Source organism: Heptranchias perlo, chromosome 24 (assembly GCF_035084215.1).
Source record: "Heptranchias perlo isolate sHepPer1 chromosome 24, sHepPer1.hap1, whole genome shotgun sequence".
NCBI classification, from domain to species: domain Eukaryota; kingdom Metazoa; phylum Chordata; class Chondrichthyes; order Hexanchiformes; family Hexanchidae; genus Heptranchias; species Heptranchias perlo.
This window is the reverse complement of record NC_090348.1, coordinates 27778132-27803324: the sequence shown is the minus strand read 5'-3', so window position 1 is coordinate 27803324 and position 25193 is coordinate 27778132. Positions and strand designations below refer to the sequence as shown.

At 41.7% G+C, this 25193-nt stretch overlaps 1 protein-coding gene across 3 annotated transcripts in view; it reads right to left on the bottom strand.

The window, feature by feature from the left end:
* Positions 1-25193, bottom strand: part of sema3c (sema domain, immunoglobulin domain (Ig), short basic domain, secreted, (semaphorin) 3C) — a 206022-nt gene that overhangs the window by 30166 nt on the left and 150663 nt on the right. For all 3 annotated transcript variants that reach the window (XM_068004943.1, XM_068004942.1, XM_068004945.1), the window contains exons 4-12: positions 24739-24801; positions 22032-22151; positions 16712-16802; positions 16481-16600; positions 15502-15644; positions 10281-10395; positions 9128-9197; positions 8245-8389; positions 2359-2581 (exon numbers count right to left, since the gene is read on the bottom strand). In XM_068004943.1, coding sequence (XP_067861044.1) covers positions 2359-2581; positions 8245-8389; positions 9128-9197; positions 10281-10395; positions 15502-15644; positions 16481-16600; positions 16712-16802; positions 22032-22151; positions 24739-24801 — 1090 coding nt within the window. The remainder of the gene's footprint in view (positions 1-2358; positions 2582-8244; positions 8390-9127; positions 9198-10280; positions 10396-15501; positions 15645-16480; positions 16601-16711; positions 16803-22031; positions 22152-24738; positions 24802-25193) is intronic.

The window sequence follows — 25193 nt, the reverse complement described above, 5'->3', positions numbered from 1 at the left end:
CTGGGTGTAGTCTACATTCAGTGGGGGTAACTCTAACTTTTGATGATCGTGTAAAATGGGCGATATCGGATCCTATTCATTGTGGAAAGAAAAACTTGGGAGATGTCTATAACGGGCATGATCCATTATCGCCCGTTTTACACTATTGGCAAAATTAAAATTGCCCCCAATTGGTGTGAAATGGGTGTTATGCTGACCTGAAGTGAAATGAGTTGTTGGCATCCAATATTTCATGGGAAGTTCATTATCATAATCATGCATAGCTTCAGATACAGATTTGGATGTGTGGAGGGAGCGCATTAATGGTGGCTGCAGAAAATTATGCGTATATGGAATATAAAGGGATGTAGACAATTAAAGGGGGAATAGGAGAACAAAGGTTCTGAAGGTATCTCAACCCACTGACAGCCTTTGCCAAGACTGATGGAGGGGAGGGGGGAGGGGTGGCTGAAGAAATTACTGGCAAAAATGAAATGTAATGAAATCCAAGCTGCAGGCAGGAGTCTGCGGGCATGTGATTGAGCAGCCCAGCACTTGACACCCATTTAATGACCTGCTGAAATGGAGGTAGTCCTGTATGAGGTGGTTGTTGAGGAAGGTGGCCCTCCTTGTCACTTAATGGCACCATCTTCATAGGTCAGCATTGTAGCACACCTGCAAGAAGGTGGAGGAAGATTTCAGGTTGCCAGCCCTATGCTGCAGGTGTCCTAGCAACCACTGGCACAGCTCAGCATCTTGCTCTCTGACGACAGCTCCCCAGCATTAGTGTCGGATAGGTGCAACAATCCTGTACCTATGGCTAGTGGCATCTTGGTGGGTATGGCCAATCAGACTATGCTGATTGTTGATACCCCTGGAATGCCAACTTCTTTGGGAACATAGGAGCAGGAGTAGACTATTCATCCCATCGAGCCAGTTCTTCCATTCTATTAGATCATGACTGATCTGTACCTCAATTCCAATTACCTTTCTGTGCTCCATATCCCTTGATACCCTTACCTAACAAAAATCGGTCGTTCTCAGTCTTAAAATTTCAGTTGACCCAGCATCCACAGTGTTTCGTGGAGTGGGGGGGGAGGGGGGAGTTCTAGATGTCCGCTACCCTTTGCATGAAAAGGCACTTCCAGATTTCACTCCTAAATGGGCTTGCTGTAATTTTAAGATTATGCTCTCTTGTTCTGGACTCCCTGACCAGAGGAAATAGTTCCTCTGTATCGACCCTATCGAATCCTTTTATCATTTTAAACACCTCAACTAGATCACCCCTCAAACGTCTAAATTCAAGGGAACACAAACCAATTTTATGCAACCTTTAAGCCCTGGTATCATTTTGGTGAATCCACGTTGTACCCCTTCCAAGGTCAGGTTATCTTTCGGCTGGCACTCGGGCTCTCAGGAGACTTTGAACCAATTGTGCTGCGTCTTTTATTTTTGCTCCCAGTACCATTGCTCCCACCAACAGGTTTCCCAATAGGAGTCCTCCTATCTCATCTTTTTGGAGGAACAAAAGGAGGACAAACAGAGGCATGCCAGCTCAGGTCATAGCGCACCAAAGGTGCTTTGTGCCCACCCACTGGTACCCACACACCTACACCTACAGACAGAAGAGGATTAGTGCATGTGGAATTTAGACGGAAGCTAACCCAGAAACTGAATAGAGAAAATAAGATATGTGAACACATAGGAAACATTCCATGCCAGGGAATGAGTCAGAGACGAGCCATGAGATCGATCACTAGCGTCAGGGGACTAAGTTATGAGATAAGACTGGAGAAACTTGGGCTTTACATCATTGAAGGGAGGTGATCGAGATGTGAAGTTACAGAGGTTTACAAGGTAGTAAATTGTGTACAAAAGGAGAATTTGGAACACGACTTCAAACTGAACTTCAGTGGAAATAAAAATCGGGAGAGATGTAGAACAGGTTGCTGACTCGCTATCACCCGTTTTACACTCTTGCACAAAGTGAAGATCTAACCCAAAGAGTGATCAACACATGGAAAGGACTCGTGTGTAGGGTAGTGGAGGTGAAAACTCTGGCATCATTTTTAAAAAGTTGGATGCCGTAACAGGAAAACTGTGGGCTCATTCTGGATGGACGACCTAAAGTGCACTGAATGGTCTTTCTCATCTGTATCTGGCTTATGAATATTATGCATTATTTTTCTGGCAATAATGGCAGATGTAAGCAATACAACATAATTTTGGCAACACAACGACTTGTTGGTGTGAATTGTATCATTCTGCTGAATGTCTGGCAAACAACAAAGGTTTTCTCAGCACTTCTAAATGACAATTGTATGCCTTTAATGTAATCCTGCTTATTGGAGTTTAGATCATTTCTTTTGGATGTCTTACCTGTGCCAAGAAAGAGGACATGGTATCGTCCATCTGCAGCCTTCACTTGATCCACCACTATCTTGGTGTACTTGTAATCAGTGTTAATCCTCACAATGAGAGGCTGCTTATTGGTTGGGTAAATAGGGTTAAACATCATAGGATGGTTCCGGATAAATGTAACCACTTCATCTGGAAAATCCTTTGTTGACAATATGTTTGGTGTGAAAGCTCCTCCAGGACACTAACAATTAAAGAAGAAGACTGGAATGTGATACAAAGCAAGTAAAAATCTGTTTCATTAAACTACATTGAAATTAATGTCTCTTGACTGTCTCAGGCTTTGATTTTCAGGCACTTATGTTATTCTTGTGGATTTTTTTGTTAGCTGTTTGAACTGATATATCAACTGTGATAACTCTGCTCTCCAAACTAGATATAATAAAACAATAAAAGATAAATATTTGCTCTGCCTAAAACAAATCAAGAGTTTACACTGTTGATCAAAGTGCAGTGATTATTAGCTTGATAAAACATCCCGGACAATCTGGACTTCAAAGAACAGCATTGTTTATATCATTTAAACAGATAATATGCATGAATATATCACATAAAAAGCTGCCCAAACCTGCAGGACCCAACAGCAGAACATTGGACTTTCAGCCTGAAATTGAATTGAAGTTCTAGCCTTTTACTAATTTTCCAATCTAGTGAAGCTGTGTGGGTGAGGCCAGCCAGCTTTAGGTTTCCACCCTTCCTGTTTTTTGCCTATGCTGCCCAAAAATTTTGAACATCTGAAATAGACACCAAAGTCTAGGAATTATTGCTAGTGATAACAGTGGATAAATGGTTAGCATGCTCGCATGATGTTACTCTCTCCATTATTTTAGCAGTGGTGTTAACCCATTTAAAATAAGTGGAAAGCCACATCACTGAGTTAACTATTCATCCACAAGTATCGCCAATGGTAATTTCTAGGCTCAAAAGACAGGTTTATAATTTAAAGACCCTTTTCTATTCCTGGGTATTATAATGTGGCAACATCTATAAGAACATAAGACCTCAGACTATAATTCTAACCGTATACTGTTTTGAAGTTTGTAAAAGGTGTCAATCCTAATCAGTTTTTGGCTTCGACTAACAAAGGAGATGTCGTGTGGCTCTACTCAAGGAGGAAGAAAATCTGGAAGGATTAGTCCTATCCTGCAAAAGTATACTTCCTGTCGGCTGATTACTGAGCTGTGGGATGGTAGTTGTGGAAAAACCATGGCCCCGTTGATTGAGGCAGGAAATGCAGAAGCTGTGGACAACTGTAGAGGGTGTAGAAGGGAAATCCATGGCAACTAAATATATTGGAAGCTTTCGAAAGCATGAATGGATCAAATCTTCGAATTTTTAGTTATACCAAATTGGGCAGGTAATTTTTTTTCAGAACCAGGAGCTAATTATGTGTAAAATGATCCTTGATATTCCTTTTGAAAATGTTTTATCGACAGCAGAGAGTACAGCAGCTGGATAGTATTGTTATTTCAGTACTTGTTATGGTAAGAAGAGGGCAGTAGTAAAGAATGAAACAAAGTTTCCTTTATCCTTTTGGTGACAGGTGCTGTAAACTTCTTCCGTTTTGCGGGATTTAAACGTCATTTTGGGAAGACTGACATCTTCATTGTGTTATCTTTCTGTTATCTAACACTAAAAGCTGGTATTACTGACATGCAAACTCCATTGAAATTTTTAAGTGTGATGCTTATCTAACCAGCAGAATTTAAATCCTTGTGGAACAGAGCAGCACTGTGAGTTAGATACTGAACATTTACCTCTGGGACATCCAGCCCAGACGAAGGGGATGAAAGTCTCCACTACCTGCTGGCTGTAAGGCTCCTACATGGAATATGTTTGATCAGTTTCAATACAGTTTCTAGTGGGCAATGGCCTCTAGCGCGAAACAATTTGACCCTATTTGGCAATGTCACTTCGAAGAGCCTTAGCAGGATGGTTTGGTGTGAGAATCAGGAAAATAATCTGTGTTCTGTTGAGGTTGGGCTGAGGCACGTTTTTAGGGCAAGTAGAGGGAACTTTACTCTGAATCTAGTTCTGCTGTACCTGATTTCACACTGAGTGCTTCTTACTAACACTGAAGCCCCGATATTTACGGGGAGATGGGAAGAGAATGGGGGCATGTGTCAGTGGTGGGAAACCTGGAAATACCAGGAAGGCAGAGGTCCTGCCGAATTTAACGGCAGGACCTCATTAGAATTTTTTTACTCTGTTTCCCTTCTGGCAACCGACCAGATTGAGAGGCCGACCGGCTGCCAGGCGGGAAAGCCTCCTGTAGAAGGCAGCAGCCGGGGATTGCTGGATACAGTCCCAGGCAATCGAGAAGATCGGGGGTCAGTGGTGGGGGGGGGTGAGATGGAGATCGTGGGGGGGAGGAGAAGTAGAGTTCGCGGGGGGGGGGGGGAGAGGTAGAGTTCGCGGGGGGGGGAGAGAGATAGAGTTCGCGGGGGGGGGGAGAGAGATAGAGTTCGCGGGGGGGGAGATAGAGTTTGCTGGGGGGGGAGAGATAGAGTTTGCGGGGGGGGGGGGAGAAAGAGTTCGCGGGGGGGGGAGAAAGAGTTCGCGGGGGGGGGAGAAAGAGTTCGCGGGGGGGAGAGATAGAGTTCGCGGGGGGGGGGAGATAGAGATCGCGGGGGGGGGAGAAAGAGTTCGCGGGGGGGGGAGAAAGAGTTCGCGGGGGGGAGAGATAGAGTTCACGGGGGGGGGAGATAGAGATCGCGGGGGGCAAGAGATAGAGATCGTAGTGGGGGGGGGGGGAGAGATAGTATTGCTAGTGGGTCGGCAGATCGTGGAGGGGTCGTCAGCCGATCATGGGGGGTGGGGGTGCAGTCAGTCGAGTGCGGGGAGGGAGAGATTGCGGCAGAAGGTTTGCTTGAGGGGCCGGGGGAAGCACTCCTGCTCCTCCTGGTCCACAAGCAGAGTTGGAAAGCACTCATCTGCTGGATCCAACTGTTCTCGCCTCCCTTCAGCTGTCAGGTTTCCCGAGCCCTGGGAAACCCGACCGGCCAGCCTTAAATTTAAACGGCTGCCAAAACCTGAGGAACGAAGCCTCATTTCAATATTATAATCACGGACCCGCCTCTCCAGAGCAGATTACTTGGCTGTCCCCCAACCACAGCGGGTTAAACCGGAAAGAGGTGTGTTTGTGGCGGATTGGGGTCGGGTTTCAGGTTTTTAACAATTTAACTCCCTGCCCGACCCTCTCCCACCCATCGTGGAGAGTTTAAAATTCCCCCCGAGTAGCTGAAATGGAAGATGTTCTATTCCCCAGCATTAATATCCTCTCCCCAATAAATATAAAAAAATAAAATCTTCACAAAAATATCTGGTTGTACAAAATGACAAAGAAGTGAGAAGGGTAAATACTGACATGGACTGGTTAGCCTGTTATTGTGTTGTAACTTCTATACATTTCTATAAAACAGATGAGTACTTTAGACCCAACCATTTTCAGCTGCTTCATCAATGACTTTCCCGCCATCATAAGGTCAGAAATAGGGATGTTCGCTGATGATTGCACAGTGTTCCATTTGCAACCCCTCAGATAATGAAGCAGTTCATGACCGCATGCAGCAAGACCTGGACAACATCCAGGCTCGGGCTGATAAGTGGCAAGTAACATTCGCGCCAGACAAGTGTCAAGCAATGACCATCTCCAACAAGAGAAGGTCTAACCACCTCCCCTTGACATTCAACGGCATTACCATCACCGAATCCCCCACCATCAACATCCTGGGGGTCACCATTGACCAGAAACTTAACTGGACCAGCCATATAAATACTGTGGCTACAAGAGCAGATCAGAGGCTGGGTATTCTGTGGCAAGTGACTCATCTCCTGACTCCCCAAAACCTTTGCACCATCTACAAGGCACAAATCAGGATGTGATGGCATACTCTCCACTTGCCTGGATGAGTGCAGCTCCAACAACACTCAAGAAGCTCGACACCATCCAGGACAAAGCAACCCGCTTGATTGGCACCCCATCCATCACCCTAAACATTCACCCCCTTCACCACCGGTGCACCGTGGCTGCAGTGTGTACCATCTATAGGATGCCCTGCAGCAACTCCCTAAGGCTTCTTTGACAGCACCTCCCAATCCCGCCACCTCTACCACCTAGAAGGACAAGGGCAGCAGGCACGTGGGAACAACACCACCTGCACGTTCCCCTCCAAGTCACACACCATTCTGACTTGGAAATATATCGCCGTTCCTTCACCGTCGCAGGGTCAAAATCCTGGAACTCCCTTCCTGACAGTACTGTGGGAGAACCTTCACTACAAGGACTGCTGCGGTTCAAGGAGGCGGCTCACCACCACCTTCTCAAGGGCAATTAGGGATGGGCAATAAATGCTGGCCTTGCCAGCGACCCCCACATCCCATGAACGAATAAAAAAAAAATTCTCCCTATTTTTGCTAGTTCATTCTTCCCCTCTTTAAATCTATTCTATTTATATACCATTTACTGAATAAATAGATGGGCAATTGATCTGTTCCCAGAATCTCCTAGACACATGGGAGTGTAGGTTTGGTTGACTTGTTCTCCACATTTACATTTTTCCTTTGGGCAAAGACAATCAGGCTGAGATCAGAAACTCACCAGTTTAGGAATTACGTGCCTGATGTTGTTTCTAGGTGACATTGATACAATATTGTGGCTTTAACACCTGAAATATTTCTGTTCATTAGATTAAACAAATATTGCCTTTAGGAATATTTTGACATTTAGATGGCAGTTTAACTCTATGTTAATGGGTACACTTAAGGAATAGATGTACATGCGTACTTTACCCTTATAGTGTATCGTGACTTCCACACACCAGCTGAAGGAAGAGGGCTACACATCAACAGCTGACAAGGCTCAAAGAAACAGCTCCTGTGAGCATTTCAGCTCCACTTGACCTGCACTGATTCTATTGCTTATCAAACCTAAACCTAAATCGTACCCATTGTTATTGGAGCCAATGCTAATAGCAGAAAAAAAATATGGCTCAGCAGCGTACTTTCTGCTGGTTCAAAGTTTCTATTGACTAAGAATTTTAAATAAAATTATTAAAACGAATGGCCAAGGTGGGTTTGACTTTTTGAATGGAACATGTTCTCACATCTAATATTTAGTTCTTAACATATCCTTTCTTCATTTTTTACTTAGAATATTTAGAAATAGCTTCAATTATTTATGAATTTACTGAGATTGTCTACATCAATTATTACAGTTGAGTGCCAATGACTCATTCAAAGTTCAAACTAATCCTGAGGGGTTGAGCATGGATCTAATTAGATGTTTATGAATTGAGAAGGTTCAGTTTGGACTTTGGATAACTTTGTGTGCTAGATAATTCATGTAATTGCAGCTGTAGATTGACTGGCATTGCAGTCAGACCAAGAAAACCCAAAGCTTCTCTAAAAAAGTGATCACACAGATAAAGATGAATTTGAAGTCTGGCTTTCTAATCAAGTGATGGCCGTGCACATAAGTGAACCACATCATTCAACCCACAAGTAGACTCGGACTGTGTCTTCCAAATAGAAAGTCAAATATTCTTCTTTGAATAGTGCCATGAGGTTTTTTATAGCCACTAGAAGGAGCGTCAGTTTAACATTTTATCTATAAGTCAGCACCTTCGACAGTGTAGCCTTCGACATCCCTTGGTATTGCACTGAAATATCAGCCTAGATTACATGTTCAGGTTTTTGGAGCGGGGCTTAAACCCACAATCTCTGACACAGAGGGGAACGTGCTACCACTGTGCCAAGGCTGACACCTATAGGTTAGAAAATAATTTATAAAATTGGGTGAGTTATTAAGTAAGCCAGGTCAATGTATAGCAGACCTCTATTACTTACTGTGCCAGGCCTTGGATATGGAATCCTGCCTTGGTATGGAACATACTGATGGTTTGGTCCTTCCTTGTGAGCAAATGGTCCGTTGAATACAGTGTGAATGTCAAGCATGTTATAAACGCACACAGCTGAACCCTTAAATACTGAGCTATGGGAACAAGGGGAAATGTATAGTTATTGGCTATGAATGTCATAAGAAAGGGAATGTATCATTTTTATTTGTTTAGTGCTTATTCAACATCACGTGTAGGTAGAATCATAAAGGATACCAGCAACTATTAACATAATTTCACTATAAATGAAGAGGTAAGCTTTGTGAGAAAAAAAGAGAGTTAGAGAGAAAAGAGAGGGAAAGAGTATTATTCACATTAAGAACAGGCCTTTTCTCAACACATGGGGAACAGAAATATTTACTGGTGCTCTTCTGAGGTTATATTTAATAGTGGAACAGAAGGTGCTTTACTTTGCACTGTTGATGCTATACCTGAACTTGGGTCACGTGATAATGACAATGAATGCCAAAAATTCCACAGTACTGATATCTTATATTGATGAACACAAAAATTTTCTCTCAAAAAAGCTTTCATTCAACAATAAAGAACACGAATGAGATTTGGTTAACTCTGATATTCGGTAACTGTATGTAATTCATATTCTATTGTTCAACAACACAAAGGCATTGCAGAAGCCAACGAGTTTTCATTTAAAATATCTTTGTTGTGGTCAGCTACAGACATAGTGCCTTGTAATAGAAGTATTTTACTACTATTCTATGTACTGTATTTAACATGATAAAATAAATTCTTTTTTTTAGTAAAAATGCATTAAAAAGTTCTTCAGGATAACAACAGTTTATAGAAAATGAGACATCTGAATTGTGCCTTACCTTGATGATGTGAACAGTCCGTAGACTAGGAGGTTCTTGGGAGTCCCTGTTTCTAATAAAAATACATCCTCTGAAAGAAGGAAAATGTAATTATCAGTCATTTCTTGATTCTGAAAACATTCCCATCAGAGATTCCCCAGTCTTTAAAATGATAAACCCTAGGACTGAAGTGGAAAGAAAGAGTCTGAATAGTTGGGTTGTTTTTTTTTCCATACAATTCAAGTCTTCTGTTATTAAACTTGCAGAGTTGCTTTGTATTGTACTAAACTCAAAAACTCTTATGTTTGTACAGAGAACACACATTTGCACCTCGACTCAACACCAATAGAAGGATTCTTCCTTATTCAATTATTTTCATCATCCAAACTTAACAGCCTTCCAAATAGAGAAATAAAATATCAGTTAACAAGATCACTAACAATGGATGAGGCTTGTAATTATAAATCCTGCAATTCAAGGTTGTTTTAAAGAAGGAGGATCCATTAGAGCAGTCCTACAACAGTGTGAGATTAACACAGGTCATAGTTACATCCTGTGTGATGATATGTTATCAGGTTTTGACTATATCTTTGTGTTATGATATATGGAATCGAATTGATCACCAGAAAAATTGTCAATAATTTTTCAGAAGCCAGCTCACCCAATAACATTTTTCTTCAGCTTCTGAACTGTCTTTATGTGGAAAAAAAATAGGCAGATAAGGTATTACTGGCCAGTAACTGCTCAGATGATGGAAGGTTAAATAGACAGTTTAGATTTAACTACTTCACACAGAGGGCTGTGAATGCGTGGAACAGACTGTCCAGGGAAATAGTGATAGTGGATAGTTTCAGCAAATTCAAGAGGGAGCTGGGCAGGATTTTGCCAAAAGAAGCAATTGAGGAATGAAAGTATGGTATTTCTTTAACTGTGGGTCCTACCAGGTGGACTGCAATGGTCTTTTCCAATCCTGTACTACCTTCTTAACAACTGTCAGCTCTAACCTGTCCCACAACAAGGCACAAATGAATACTTGACATCTTAAGAAAACAACCAGTTCCGTTTCTATATTTGAACTGCACTAAAAAATCAAGGTCTTTCATTATTGCAACTTCCCCATTATAATATTAAAACACATGATATATAAAATAAGGTTATAAAATTATTCACTTACGCAGTTCATCAAAATGAGTTTCAGTGCCATCATCATCTATCACTGAACACACCAAACGGGCTTTTAAGAATGTTGTCCATTTGTTAACAAGACTGCGTTGACCTCCTATGTCATTCTAGACAGTAAAGGAAATTTATAGTAAATGTACAGTGAAGTAAGACATGAAAACATCTGTAGGAGTAAAAATAGATTTAACACTTGTTCCATCCTTGTGATTCACAGCTATAACATTATTAGCAAAACACCAAAAACCACATAGGCTTAAATGGGATTCTGGCGGTTTTAAAAATACTCCATATATCTGTTTGTTAAATATTTTAAGCCGTGCAAATTTGTTTTAATTCAAAGTGAGGAGTGACACTGCTGCAGTGTGGAACATTTGTGCTCTTTCAAGTTAGCTTTAGCATTAAGAACCTCCCATCAAGCACAACACTGGATTGGTGCATTCCAGAGATTCCGTTAGACTGCCCCAGAAACATTATCCTTACATCATCATTTTGACATTTCATATTCCAACCTCTCTGAGTGAGACCACCCAGTACTTGTCCAACTTATAGGTACTTTGTGCTGTTAACTCACAGCAACTATGAAATTGGTTTAGACTGTTTGAACTTGTTTCATTGATGTGAGGGGAGAAAGAAAGAAGACATTAATTCTCTTTGTTTGGGATGGATGCAAATCCAGGTTCCAGATTTGTACAACAACAATAACTTGCATTTATATAGGACCTTTAACAAATGTCCTGAGGCAGAGGTGTAATCAAACAAAAATGGACGCCAAGCTAAAAAAGGAGATATTAGATGGGGTAACCAAAAGCTTGGTCAAGGAGGAGAGTTTTAAGGAAGATCTTAAAGGAAGAGAGGGAGATGGAGGAGCTTAGGGAGGGAATTCCAGAGTGAGGGGGTCTAGACGACTGAAGGCATAGCTGTCAAGGGTGGAATGAAGGGCAATGGGGGGAGAGAAATGCACAACAGGCCAGAGTCAGAGGAATGCAGAGTTCGGGGGGGGGGGCACTAGAGCAGTTTACAGATATATTGAGGGGCAAAGCCATGTAGGGATTTAAACAAGAGGATGAGAATTTTAAATTGGAGGGTTTTGGAGACCAGGAGCTAATGTAGATCAGTAAGAACAGAAGTGATGGGTGAGTGGGGCTTGGTGCAGAATAGAATATGGGCAGAAGAGTTGTGGCTGAGCTGAAGTTGACAGAGCATGGTGGATGGGAGGCCGGCCAAGAGAGTATTGGAATAATCGAGTCTGGAGCTGTCAAAGGCATGGATAAGGGTTTCAGCAGGAGATGGGCTGAGGCAGGGATGGAGGGGTATGATATTATAGTGGTGGTCTTTGTGATGGAGAGGTTATGGGATTGACAGGACGTCAAGGTTGTGAACAGTCCGGTTAAACCTGAGACAGTGGCCGAGAAAGGAGGTGGAATTAATGGCAAGGGTATGGAGTTTGTGGCAGGGGCCGAAGACAATGGTCTCGGTCTTCCCAACGTTTAACTGGAGGGAACTGCAGTTCATCCAAGAGTGGTTGTCGGGTAAGCAGTCTGACAACACAAAGGCAGTGGAGGGGTCGAGAGAGGTGGTAGAGAGGTAGAGTTAGGTATCAACAACAACAACAACTTGCATTTATATGGCACCTTAAATGTAGTAAAACATCTCAAGGTGCTTCACAGGAGTGTTATTAAACAAAATTTGACACCGAGCCACATTAGGACATATTAGAACAGGTGGCCAAAAGTTTGGGCAAAGAGGTAGATTTTAAGGAGCATCTTAAAGGAGGAGAGAGAGGTAGTGAGGTGGAGAGGTTTAGGGCGAGAATTCCAGAGCTTAAAGCCTAGGTAGCTGAAAGCTCGGCCGCCAATGGTGGAGCAATTAAAATCAGGGATGCGCAAGATGCAAGAATTGGAGGAGTGCAGCGATCGCAGAAGGTTGTAGGGCTGGAGGCAGTTACAGAGAAAGGCAAGAGCGAGGCCATGGAGTGATTTGAAAACAAAGGATGAGAATTTTAAAATCGAGGTGCTCCTGGACTGGGAGCCAATGTAGGTCAACGAGCATAGTGGTGATGGGTGAATGGGACTTGGTGCAAGTTAGGATACGGGCAGCAGAGTTTTGGATAAGCTCAAGTTTATGGAGGGTAGAAGATGGGAGGCTGGCCAGGAAAGCATTGGAACAGTCAAGTCAAGAGGTAACAAAAGCATGGATGAGGGTTTCAGCAGCAGATGAGCTGAGGTAGTGGCGGAGACATTCAATGTTACGGAGGTGGGAGTAGGCGGTCTTGGTGATGGAGTGGATATGTGGTCAGAAGCTCATCTCAGGGTCAACTAGGACGCCAAGGTTGCAAATGGTCTGGTTCAGCCTCAGACAGAGGCCAGGGAGAGAGGTAGAGTCGGTGGTTAGGGAACAGAGTTTGTGGCGGGGACCGAAGACAATGGCTTCAGTCTTCCCAATATTTACCTCATCAGCATATATGTTAACGCTGACCCCATGTCTTCACACTATTCTAACTGTGATGGTGACCTTAAATTGCTTTGACAACTTCAAGTTCATGGAGTAGAATTATAAAGATCAAAATTAATACATTGTAATTATTAGAACTATTCCTTGTTATATTTTCAATATTAACGATGTAACGATTTGAGAAAAGTTATTTGAAGTCAATGGTAAAGCAAATCAGGCGGGTGTAAAGTGGGCTGGCAATTCACTATCAGACGGTTTTTGCACTGCTGCCATCGATTAATTTCACCCCCACAATATTAAAAGATTGTTTGCAACTTACATTTTTGTCATCACAATTTGATTTTAATGACATTTTGGCACTTGCAATTTACTGCCTTTTTGCTGAGTTAGTTAAACTTCTAGTTGGGATTGGAATGCAACAAATTCCTCTATTTTCCAGTTCTCTTGTGGCCTTTATGATGGTGTCATGAGGGATGTTGCAAGCACATTCCTAACCTACACTAAAGGAGGATCAGCCTATGAGACTCCCTGGGAGCCCTGGTTTTGTCCATGGTTTCCGGAACTTTTTTAAACAATTAATCCCCATATAAAAATAATGTGACTTTTGTGTCTTGCCAACTAATTTTTTCTCTCTTTTGGTGCTGTTTGAAGGTCATACCACTCCTGTGGACAAGCAGGGAATACACTTTCCCTGTGGTATACTCATAATTAGCACACCACAAACAAAGATAAAGTTCTTGCAATCGCAATGTTTTGTTTATGTTGTAGAAGTGCCTAACTGCTACAGTTATTTTAGATGTGTGCAAGATGTGTACAGCAAACTTTGAAAACTGATTTTCCTTACGTTCTTTTGAAAACTCTTCTCTTTATTCAGTGATGTATATTCACTGTCATTTTTTCTTGCAAAAACATGACTAATATATGTTCAAAACTATCAACTAATTGGAAAATTCAGGGCACCAGACCTTTGGACTTCAGCCTGTTTTTTAAGATACACTTTTACGTTGTGATTGGTGAATCTGACCTGCTATTTAAAAAGATGCACACTGTGACATTAGGAACATAAGAAGAGACAGAACAAGATTTGGCCCATCAAGCCTCTTCCCTCCACAAATTCCTTCCCACTTATTTAATCTCAAGGGAATTTTTTTCAAGAATGCTCTCAGATCGTCAAAGGTAATCAAGCAAAACTTCAGAATGATATTCACCTCCATATCTCCATTATTCATTCTTAGCTGGTAACTCTCTACAGTCAACAACTTCCTCCTCCACAATTGTTTGTCATGGAATATGTGATCATCACACTCTATACCTATCCCTACACCTTTCAATGCTATACACAACCAGATAATTCTGAAAATCTTCCAATTTCTAGTCTTACTTGAGGTCTGGTAAGTTTCAACCCATGTTGCCTAGTTCTGCATATCAAATGGCCTCATTCTATGATCCATGTGACTCAGTATTTTGAAAACCTGGATCATATCTTCTTTTGTCAAAAGTCTTCACTCTGTAAATTAATATTTGATTAGCCTTGTTGACAACAGCTTCATATGGACTGGAAACTTTCAGCGAAAGACCAGTAATCACACCCAAATCCTATCCCTTTTCCACTTTTGCCAAAGGGTGAAAGGGCTCTTGTGCACAGTGATCGTGAAGTGGATGGTACTCAGTGCTGTGGTTACAACAATCTTGGTTTGACTTTGAATCATGACACTGCATCCTTCCTCGTGCACTATGCAGTCTGCTTCCCATGTTTTTATGTTAAATAGGAGCTTGTCATTGTGTACATATGTCTACCATTTCCTGTACCAGTATGCATTACTTTACATCTGTCTACATTAAATCCATCTGCCATTCTTCAGACCAACTGCTTAATTGGTCCAGATTTTTTCAATTCTTTTTGTCATCTGATCACTCAGTTTGATATCGTCAGTAAATTTCATATTACATAAGTGCTCCTCCAAATTATTTATGAATAGTGTGAACAGCAAGAGAGTTGGAGCAGAATACAATAGAACTTCACTGCTCCCAGATAGAGTTTTTCTCATTTAATATTGCATTTTGCTTCCTGTTGGCCAGCCAGCTTTCAATGGAGCTATTTAATTTACCATTAATTCCACAAGCCCCAACTTTCCTTAAACGTTTCAGATGCAGAACTTTATCAAATGCCTTCTCAAACTTCTGTAAATTATATCCAATGAATAGCCCTCATTCACTAGTTTAGTGTTTCTTAAAGAATCTAGGGGATTAGTAAAGTCTGACACATTTGCTTCTAAATCCATACTGGCTGTGCTTTATGACCACTGTGCTCTTTAGATGAATGTTGATACATTTAGTTGAGTTCTTAAGCATTTTGCATACTACAGGTGTTAGGCTAACTGGTCTATAATTTCTCACTTCTTTTCTGAATAGTGAGCTAACATTTGTCATCCAGTCCCCGGGTACAGTTCTGTATTTTGTGTGTTCAATGGTTTATAAGAGGCACACTTATTCTCCTGATCATTAATACCTTCTATTCAGTGAGTATTATCAGTGTGCATTAACCTGAAAAGACATGAAATCCTGCTGCACTGAAGTTACATCATCACTCATTCAGTGAGGTATTCATTCTGATTGCAAAATGAAATCTGCTTCAGAATTTAAGCCTTTCAAAACGAGACGAGCTTTGTTTATTCAATGGCTCTGCAATCTGTCTCTGCACTCAAGAAATCCCGCCCAATAATATAATGAGGTTGGAATCTACGTTCAAGAGTTTTACTTACGGGACATATTCTGGCAATCCTGGAGTGAATTTGTTTGGTATTGCCATTGCCATCTGTCACCTTCTCTCGAAGGAAAAAGTACAATTTTGCATCATTTGGGTCTGTGCCATCAGGAATGATCTGGGCATCCACAAACACAGGCTCTAATAACAGAGAGAAGGGAAGAGACAGCAGTGAAAATAAGATCAACACCTTCGAGCTAACATTAAAGAGTTATGTTTATAATAGCTTGTGTTCATATATTTTAGACAAGGATAAGCTGATAGGGTTAGATGAAGTAGGGTGGTAGGAGGCTCATGTGGAGCATAAACACCAGGTACAGACCAGTTGGGCCAAATGACCTGTTTCTGTGCTGTAAATTCTATGCAATTCTATTCTATGTAATTCTATGTAGTGGACCATGAAAATGATTTGAACTTTGATTACATTACGTGCTCACCTTCTGCAGCGGGGCTTGAACCTACAACCTTCTGACTCAAAGGTGAAAAATGCTACCAAATTAGCCAGGGTGAAATGTTGTATAAAATACACTACAGTGCTCAAAATGATGATCCATTATAATCTGTTCATCTGAAATGACTAGTAAATATACTTACATAAGAAGTAACATCACTCTTAGCTGCCAGTTATTTACTATTTTTTTTAATAATGCATATACCAATTTCAGGTTAGTTTTATAAACCAAAAATTACTAAATTAGACTCATACTCTGAATAATAATATCCCTGCTTTACAGCTATAGTTTTGCAGTGTGGACACCCGGCGGAGCTTTCTTGGTTGCAGTTCTGTAACCACATCGCTCAGAAAGTGAGAATTCAGGCAGGACACGACATTAAGTTAGATCTAATGGAAAAAAAGCTTGCAAAGATTACGTCATTATAAGTTGAGTTAGTGCCATGAGGTTCAGTTAAACTAGTTCACTTTGACCATAATCACCTTTATCTTATCAGACCAATGAGTCCTAATTAAGGATACGTACCACTTAGCCACTTGGAGTTATGCTGGTCTGTCCTTATACTATTTCTTTTTGTTACACTGCGAAATATCGCTGCGTCAGTGCCCATGAAGTCTATGTACATTCCGGAAAATAATTCTTCATCTAGAGAGAAAGTGACATGAAGGTCATAAATACAATATAATGAAAACATATTTGAATAGTATTAAAATTTAAAAATATTATCAGTTGTTCTATTTTGTCTATTCTACTCACTGATCATAAAGGACACTGTGTCAACCTGAGGGTTAAATGAGCAACGACCCTTTCCAGATTCATTCTTTGATTCTATCATAAATATTTGTTCCTGCAAAATAAAAAGGAACAGTAAGGGAGATTCATCATTAAAGTATAAAACATGTCCACATGCAGTTAGCTAGAGCGAGTTTTAGGTTGTAGGTTGAACAGTTGTGAGGGGTGCAAGTTCCCTTAGGCTTGTTGCTGGGCCTGAAATTGGGCCTCATTATCATCATTTGGGTGTGCTGCCTGTTGTGCCTCCGCAGGCAGCTCAGTCCTTTTGATACAGATGGATTTTGGGTTGTTTGCCACCCAAAGGTAAGTTCCGGCAGGGTTGGGGTGGGGAGATTGGAGTGGAAATGGAGCGGGGGGAGGATGCAATCAGGGAATACTGTGGAGTCGGGGAACACTTCCGCTCCTCCTTGCTCCACAGGAATGATTTCTAAAAATGTAAAAAAAAAATCATTTTTGGCTGGCGACTGCAGCTGCCGCTGAAGAATCTGAAGTGGAAGAGGATCGTCTCCTGCTCCGCTCATCCCAAACCAATTTATGCCGGGGGGCCTAAAACAGGTGTTTGGCCCATCATTTAGATATGCAAGTTGGCCAATGCCTGTTTTAGGCGACCGCAGGGACGCCTCAAACATAGTCTGACCCAATATCGGATCAGACGTCCTTTGGGAGCAGGACATCAGTCCCCAAAATTGGCCCTCGTTACAGATGCTCGAGGGCCAATCTCTACCCATGCACAAAATCAGCCTCTTGATTTGAATGCAGAATGTGTGCCTGTATCCTACTAACTTCAACATATATTTTAAAGCTTTGCTGTTTCAATGAGGTCCAGTTGTATAATGGCTTTTAAATGAAGGCACTCCAAGCTGATTAAATCCATCCTTGTTTTCTAAGGGGAAGCTAATTGTAAGTAGAAATATATATGTGGAAAAGCTCAGTGTTCTAAAATACTTATTATTATTGCTGTGAAGAAGAAGTATTATGGACAGACATTGTCAGAGCTAAAAAAGGCAGCAATTCTACTGTTTCTCTTTTTCTGCCAGTCTTAGGTGCTCTACATCAATTTAGAGTCAATTCCCTCCTACAATTGTTGCTCATGCACCAAACTACACCAGAACATTTACCAGAATCCAGATCCTCAGGCTTGAGGCAGGCGATAGCAATTGTTGAAGTTGTAGAAGTCAAAAAGTGTTTGGTGTTCTAGTTGTAATGTACTGGACTGGAGATATGGTGTAAGCTTAATTACTCTTCCTGCTGCTGCTGTATAGGATGCCTGTATGATGTAATTTGAAACCCATGGTGGCTGACACTCCATCTTCTAAACATTATCTGTGATAAGGGGTTTTCTTTTTCAAGCATCCCACTTGGTTGAGAAGCCAACCTTAAGTAAATAAATATGTCATTTTTATCTCTCGCAGCGCATAGATTCTGTATCTATGTCTTGCTAATTAATCTTAAGACTGGACAGGCATTGAAAACCACAAAGAATTAAATAACTTGCTGTTGCTGACTCAGTTGGAAGAGCAGTGCCAAAGGATAAGAAACTGGAAGCAGCACTTCACATGAATCTTAGGCCTGCATTGATAGACCATGGTTCCTCTCGGACAATTAGTAACATTGCATGGTTGGATTGGGTCAAACAAACCTCCATTATGTTGAGAAGAATGGTTCTGATGAAATGTTAGTACCCATCGTTAAAAAGGGAAAAAATAAATTTAAGTTGACAAATTAAGTTGAAATTTCTTATTAAGCACAGTTAACATTTCCAAGAACAAAGGTTGTATACTTCACTTTTATATGCAGCTAATGAAAGTCTATTTAGCAATTTATGCAAATGTTATTTAAAAGCAAGGTGAAGTCAGTTTTTACAATTTTGTACGTAGTCCCCTGAAACTATTGTATCCTCTCATGTCCCAAGAATATTCTTTAACACAGTGAACAGCAGGTCTACAACCATCATTCGCAATAAATTATTTGGAAAAGGGAATTATCTTTCTGTATGTTAGCCTATGTTTGCCATCTCTATCTGTCTTTCTTCTCTCACTCCTTTCTTTGTGTTGTATTTCATCATTTTCTTTCAATTTTTCCTTGTCATTCTCTCAATCTCCATTTCTTTCAATCTCTCCTCTTTCTCTTTGTTTCACTCTCTTTCCTTCTACCCACCTGCAGTATGTTGCTGATAGTGGGAGTGAGAATCATACCTCGTATCTTTTTCCTTTCATTCTCTCATTCCCCAGTGAGAGAAAGCAAGAGCACGCTGTACGGAGGCAAAGCTATTTCAGCATCAATAACACAGTGAAGGGGCTCTATTAAAATGACAAGAGAAAATACGACCGGCAACATCTCACCACCCTGCAGACTGGGAAACCAGTTCAGAGAGATTAATGAAGCAGCAAGCCTGTTGACATTAAGGGCCACAGGTGAGAGGGAGATAGAATTGCTTGAGCATATTAACTAAGTATACATTTATAAGTGCCATATATACTTGTCAACATCAAAGCTCAAACACATTTGGTTCACAGCAGTGTCAGTTCAACTCATTTGGTAGCACTTTCACCTCTAAGTTCAAGCTCCACTCCAGAAATTAAGTTTATAAACTAGGATGAAACTCCACTGTATTACTGAGTAGGTGCTGTTTTGTTGAAGAGGCTGTCCTTTGGATAAGATGTTAAACTAAAGTGCTTTCAACCTCTTCCAGTGATACAGATGGATATTAAAAATCCCATGGCACTATTCAAAGATAAACTCTGTGGGTGCTAAATTGGACCGTGTAGCGCCCATTGTTTCGGCACTGCACAGCCTCTCCGACATCCAAGATGGCATCTTGCATGCGCACGCATGTTTCCTGCGTGACACGTGCCAGATGCCATCTTGGTATAGGATTGGTGGCATTGTAAGCAGTGTAGATGGAAACATAAAATTACAAAGTGATATTGATAGATTAGGTGAATGGGCAAAACTGTGGCAAATGGAATTCAATGTAGACAAATGTGCGGTCATCCACTTTGGATCAAAAAAGGATAGAACAGGGTACTTTCTCAATGGTAAAAAGTTAAAAACAGTGGATGTCCAAAGGGACTGAGAGGTTCAGATACATAGATCATTGAAGTGTCATGAACAGGTGCAGAAAATAATCAATAAAGCTAATGGAATGCTGGCCTTTGTATCGAGAGGCCTGGAGTACAAGGGGGCAGAAGTTATGCTGCAGCTATACAAAACCCTGGTTAGACCACACCTGGAGTACTGTGAGCAGTTCTGGGCACCGCACCTTCGGAAGGACAGATTGGCCTTGGAGGGAGTGCAGCGTAGGTTTACTAGAATGATACCTGGACTTCAAGGATTAAGTTATGAGGAGAGATTACACAAATTGGGGTTGTATTCTCTAGAGTTTAGAAGGTTAAGGGGTGATCTGATCGAAGTTTATAAGATATTAAGGGGAACGGATAGGGTGGATAGAGAGAAACTATTTCCACTGGTTGGGGATTCTAGGGGTAGGGGGCACAGTCTAAAAATTAGAGCCAGACCTTTCAGGAGTGAGATTAGAAAACATTTCTACACACAGAGGGTGGTAGAAGTTTGGAACTCTCTTCCGCAAACGACATTGATACTAGCTCAATTGCTAAATTTAAATCTGAGATAGATAGCTTTTTGGCAACCAAAGGTATTAAGGGATATGGGCCAAAGGCAGGTATATGGAGCTAGATCACAGATCAGCCATGATCTTATCAAATGGCGGAGCAGGCACGAGGGGCTGAATGGCCTACTCCTGTTCCTATGTTCCCATGTTCCGATGTTAGCACAGGCGCAGATAAGGAACGCTGGAATCATGTAAAGTAGGGAGAAAATGGCTTCAATCAGTGTGCATTGCTGATTTAAAGTGATAGACACCATTTTGGGACTTAACGCTCAACTCAACGCACAGTCTTAACCCCGACCATCTGAACATGCCTTAGAGTGCCTGGAGGACTCCCCACCAGTGCTATTTAAAGGGACCATGCAGAATTTACAGGTTAGTGGCTGGATTATTGCTTCTGGCTGGTGAGACATTTACAACTGTTTTTGGAGGTCTCCTAGACTGCAATACTAGGACGTGGGGACATAGCCTAATATTTAGAGCCAGGTTGCGCAGGAGTGAAGTTAGGAAATGCTTCTACACGCAAAGGGTGGGTGACGTTTGGAACGCTCTTCTACAGACGGCAGTTGATGCTAGCTCACGTGTGAATGTTAAATCTGAGATTGATAGATTTCTGTGAACCAAGGGTATTAAGGGATATGGGGCTAAGACGGGTATATGGAGTTAGGTCACAGGTCCACCATGATCTCATTGAATGGCGAAAAAGGCTCGACCGGCTAAATACCAGTGCCACTTGCTGCCCCTTGATATGCGCCACCATCTCCTGCAAGGAGGTGGGATGTGTGTCTGGGTGATGTGCCTGTCATGGTTGAATAGCTGCCAGTGTGTGGCCTGTGAGTTGTGGGTGGGCGGCTTGAAACAGTGGTAATGTGTAAGGGTGAGAGGAAGCATCTGATTGGAAGAGTTGAGTCCTGATGGAAAGAGTTTGTTGGTATGGTGGTGATGGGGGTGTAGTGCGTGGTGCAGTTGGTAGGAGGCTTCACTTGACAGTTGACCTCACTCACCTCGACCACTCATGTCAAAGCATTGAACTTCTTCCTGTACTGCATCCATGTTCATGATGCTGTGCGCCTGGCACTGACTTTGTCCCCCGCTACCTCCCACTGCCTTTTGAGTATATATCTGGAGGGCCTCTTGCCAACCCCCCGCCCCCCCCCCCCTACCGCCCCCCACTGCGGATATAGGATGTCCCTCCTTCTGTCCACCTCTTGCACCCAAGGTCTCCAATGCATCAGCAGAGAACCTTGGTGCATGCACTCTCGCAGGCCTGGTACCAACTCAGATCGGCAGATCGGTGAGGTCTGGTGTGCAGATTGGAGGATGTGGGATTTAGTAGTGCGCAACCTTTATTCAATGTTTTAACATAACTCATCAGTGTGTAAACATAGGGTAATTAATTACATGAAGTGCTTTGAGATGTTTCCCAGAGACATGAAATGTTAGGAAATGAAGGTCTTTTAAAGTAGAAGAACCTGAAATATTTAGGAATCAGAATGTAGTGCAATAATTACAAGCCTTAGAATGTAATGAGCACCAGGTGGTATTAATCTGGAGCAGCGCTGAAAAACATCTCTCTGGTCAGTTCTCATTTCAAATGCACAGCAAATATCTTTCAATGTTATACACTGACTATTTTATTGGTAATATAATACCAACCTCAGACCTGCGGCCTCTGTTGACGTACGTGCAGATGGGGCTAAATGCACCACTTCCACAAACAAATAGATGAGTTCGGTTATAAACTTGTATGACACGAACAAAGTTACCACAACCATTCTGTGAAAAACAACAGAAAATCATGACTAGGGCAGTGATCAAGGAGTCACTATTAAACAAGTAATCCTATAAAGTATATATGAACGATAAAAAATATGTTTTAACTAATAGAAAGGCACAACTGAACCAAATCATTCTCTTATAAAAATATGAGAATGTTTAAACACATTGGGTGATTTCAAGGTATAGCAAATATTTATTGTGCTTCCAAATCTTCATGGTGCAGTTGTTTACACATCTGCTAAGCTATTTGCACCAACACTGCACTGAAGGCATTCTAATCTTTTTGCCAAATCTTTGGTTCACTATTGTTATTGATATTTAACAAGTGATTTGCTTCAATGTTTACAAAAAGGAGGATGTTGGGGAGGAGGTAAATCTTGAATTGGTTAAAAGCAAGATGAGAGATATTATAAAAATTAAAAGGAAAGCATAAGAGAAGTTAGTTGAGCTGAAGGAGGACAAAGCAGTGTGATGGGATATGTACAAGGATCCTGAGGGATATGGGGGAAGAAATAACAGAGGGTTTTATTGAGACTGGGTGTATGTCGGAGGGCTAGAGAGTGGGCAATGTAATACTCATTTTCAAAAACGGAGACAGAGCTAACCTGGACAATTACAGCACAGTTAGTTTAACATCTGTGGCAGGGAAAATTTTGTAATCTTTAATTAAAGAGGAAGTTACTAAATACCAAGATGAATAGAAAATAATGAGAAGGAGCCGAGAAAGATTTCAGAAAGGAAGATTGTGCTTGCCAAACATGATAAAGTTCTTTGAGGAAGAGACAGATATAGTGGATGGGGGAAATGCATTGGATGTGGTGTACATGAACTGTCAGAAAGCCTTTGACAACGTACTGCACAGGACATTATTAGAGAAGATTAAGGGCTATGGAATTAGGGGGAGGGTAGCAAATTAGATTATAAACTAGATCAAAGAGAGAAAACAGAGGGGGGGGGGGAATTGATTTGCTCCCAAAATGGACGACAAGTCAGCCAAGCAATTGCTCCACACACTGGTCCATGTTGGCCTGGGGCCCAAGCCAAATTTGGCACCGGGCCTCATTTGAACGGGAGTGGCAAGCTGCAGGCGACCAACGAGTGCCTCGGTGCAATTTACCGGTTGGGGCCTGACAAATTCCGGTCGGCTCCTATGCCGAACTAGCCTGGAGGTAGGTACTGGGGTAGGGGCTGGCGAAGCAGAGCAGGGTGAGTCCGGGCCGACAGCGGCCAGCAGTATCTTTGTGGATCCAGGACGAGCACTCCTGCTCCTTTTGGCTCCACAAAAATATAACATTGAGAAAGTTTTGTGGCTGTTTTTTGAGCAGCCCCAAGAGGTCCTTTGAAGGACCGTTGGTTAGGCCCCTCGAGACCTGTTACAACTAAGTGGAGCTTACGCTGTGCAAGCTCTGCCCATTTGTACCTGATTTTCTCATCAGGATCCTACAAATGACGCAGTACCCCGATTTGCATAGTAAAACTGCCTTATGCCTGTTTTAGGCACTGTTACAGTGCTGCCTGAATAAGGCTGTAGGAGGGCGTTGCGTGACAATGGAGCAGCTGAGATCCCCCTTCCCCTTTCCCCCTTCCCCCTTCCCCCGCCCCCGATTTTCAACTTCAGGCTACCCATTTTTCAGGAGCAATAGAGATGGGTGTGAGTTGAAAAATATTTCTGAGGCCCTTACGAAGCTGATATTGATAATATAGTGGAACGGGCAAAACAATAGAGTTGGAATTCAATGTCAGTGAATGTAAAGTTATATATTTTGGTAAAGAAAATAAAAGTAATAATTCTATTTTGCATGGGACAAAGCATGGGGATGTGGAGGAGCAGAGGGATTTGGGGGTTCAGGTTCACAAGACATCAAAAGCAGCACTTCTAGTGGATAAGGCTATAAAAAAAGCTAATGATATACTGGATCTTATGACAAGAGGTATAAAATATAAAGTTGAGATGTGATGATAAATCTACATGAAATCTCAGTAATATCACCGTTGGAGTAGAGTGAGCAATTTTTGGCTCCACGCTATAGGAAAGATGTTGAGGCAATAGAGAGGGTACAACAGATTCATTAGGATGCTGCCTGATATGAGGAAATATAAATATGAAGAAAGACTTGAAAACTTGGGGATATTTTCATTGGGAAAGAGCAGAGCAAGGGACAATTTGATAGAGGTGTTTAAATATTGGACCGGTGGATAGAAATGAATTGCTTCTGGTGGTTGAGGAGTCTCGAACAAGGGGACGTAGATATAAGATTAAACGTGAGAGATTTAGGAAAAAGAGCAGGAAACATTTTTTATACAGAGGGTTGTGAGGCTGTGAAATTCACTACTAGAGTTAGTGATTGAAGTAGAGACTATGCCAACATTTAAGAATATAATAAATGGTTAAAGGAAAGTGGAATAATGGGATATGGGAAAAGGACAGGCACATGGGATTAGAATTACTGCTCATGTGGAGGATAAAAACCGACAGAGACTGGTTGGGCCAAACAGCCTGTTTCCATGTTGTAATTCTGAGTAATTCCATGTCTGTCAAAAAATATCCATCATCACATGGAGAATCTAAACACTTGCTACTTACATTTGGATCCTTTCCAGCCATTTTGCATTCATCCACTTTATTGCTCGATGCTGGCCAGTGAACCTGATGAAAGATATCGCAATACTTCAACACATCATTAAAGCAATTCAGGACTCCGTAAATGAGAAATACAACCGAGTTAGATGGAACACCACAATCTGTTTATTGTTAGCTGTTTTGGTTAGACATTCTTAGTACAACAGAAAAGTTGCCAGGGGGAGAAGTCAATTAGAAAAAATGGCAGGAGGAGAGCTTTTCCACTCCCTCTATAAAAAGAAAAGAACAGCAACTTGCATAGCCATTAGAATCGGCCATCTTATGGTACTTTGTTAAATGGATTTTTTATTATCAGCTTATTTGGAAGGTAATTCAATATTGTATTATTTTGGATGTGCTGACATGATTATGGGCAGGAATTTCCTATTAAAAGCAGCTTCTGGATTTCTTGGACTGGC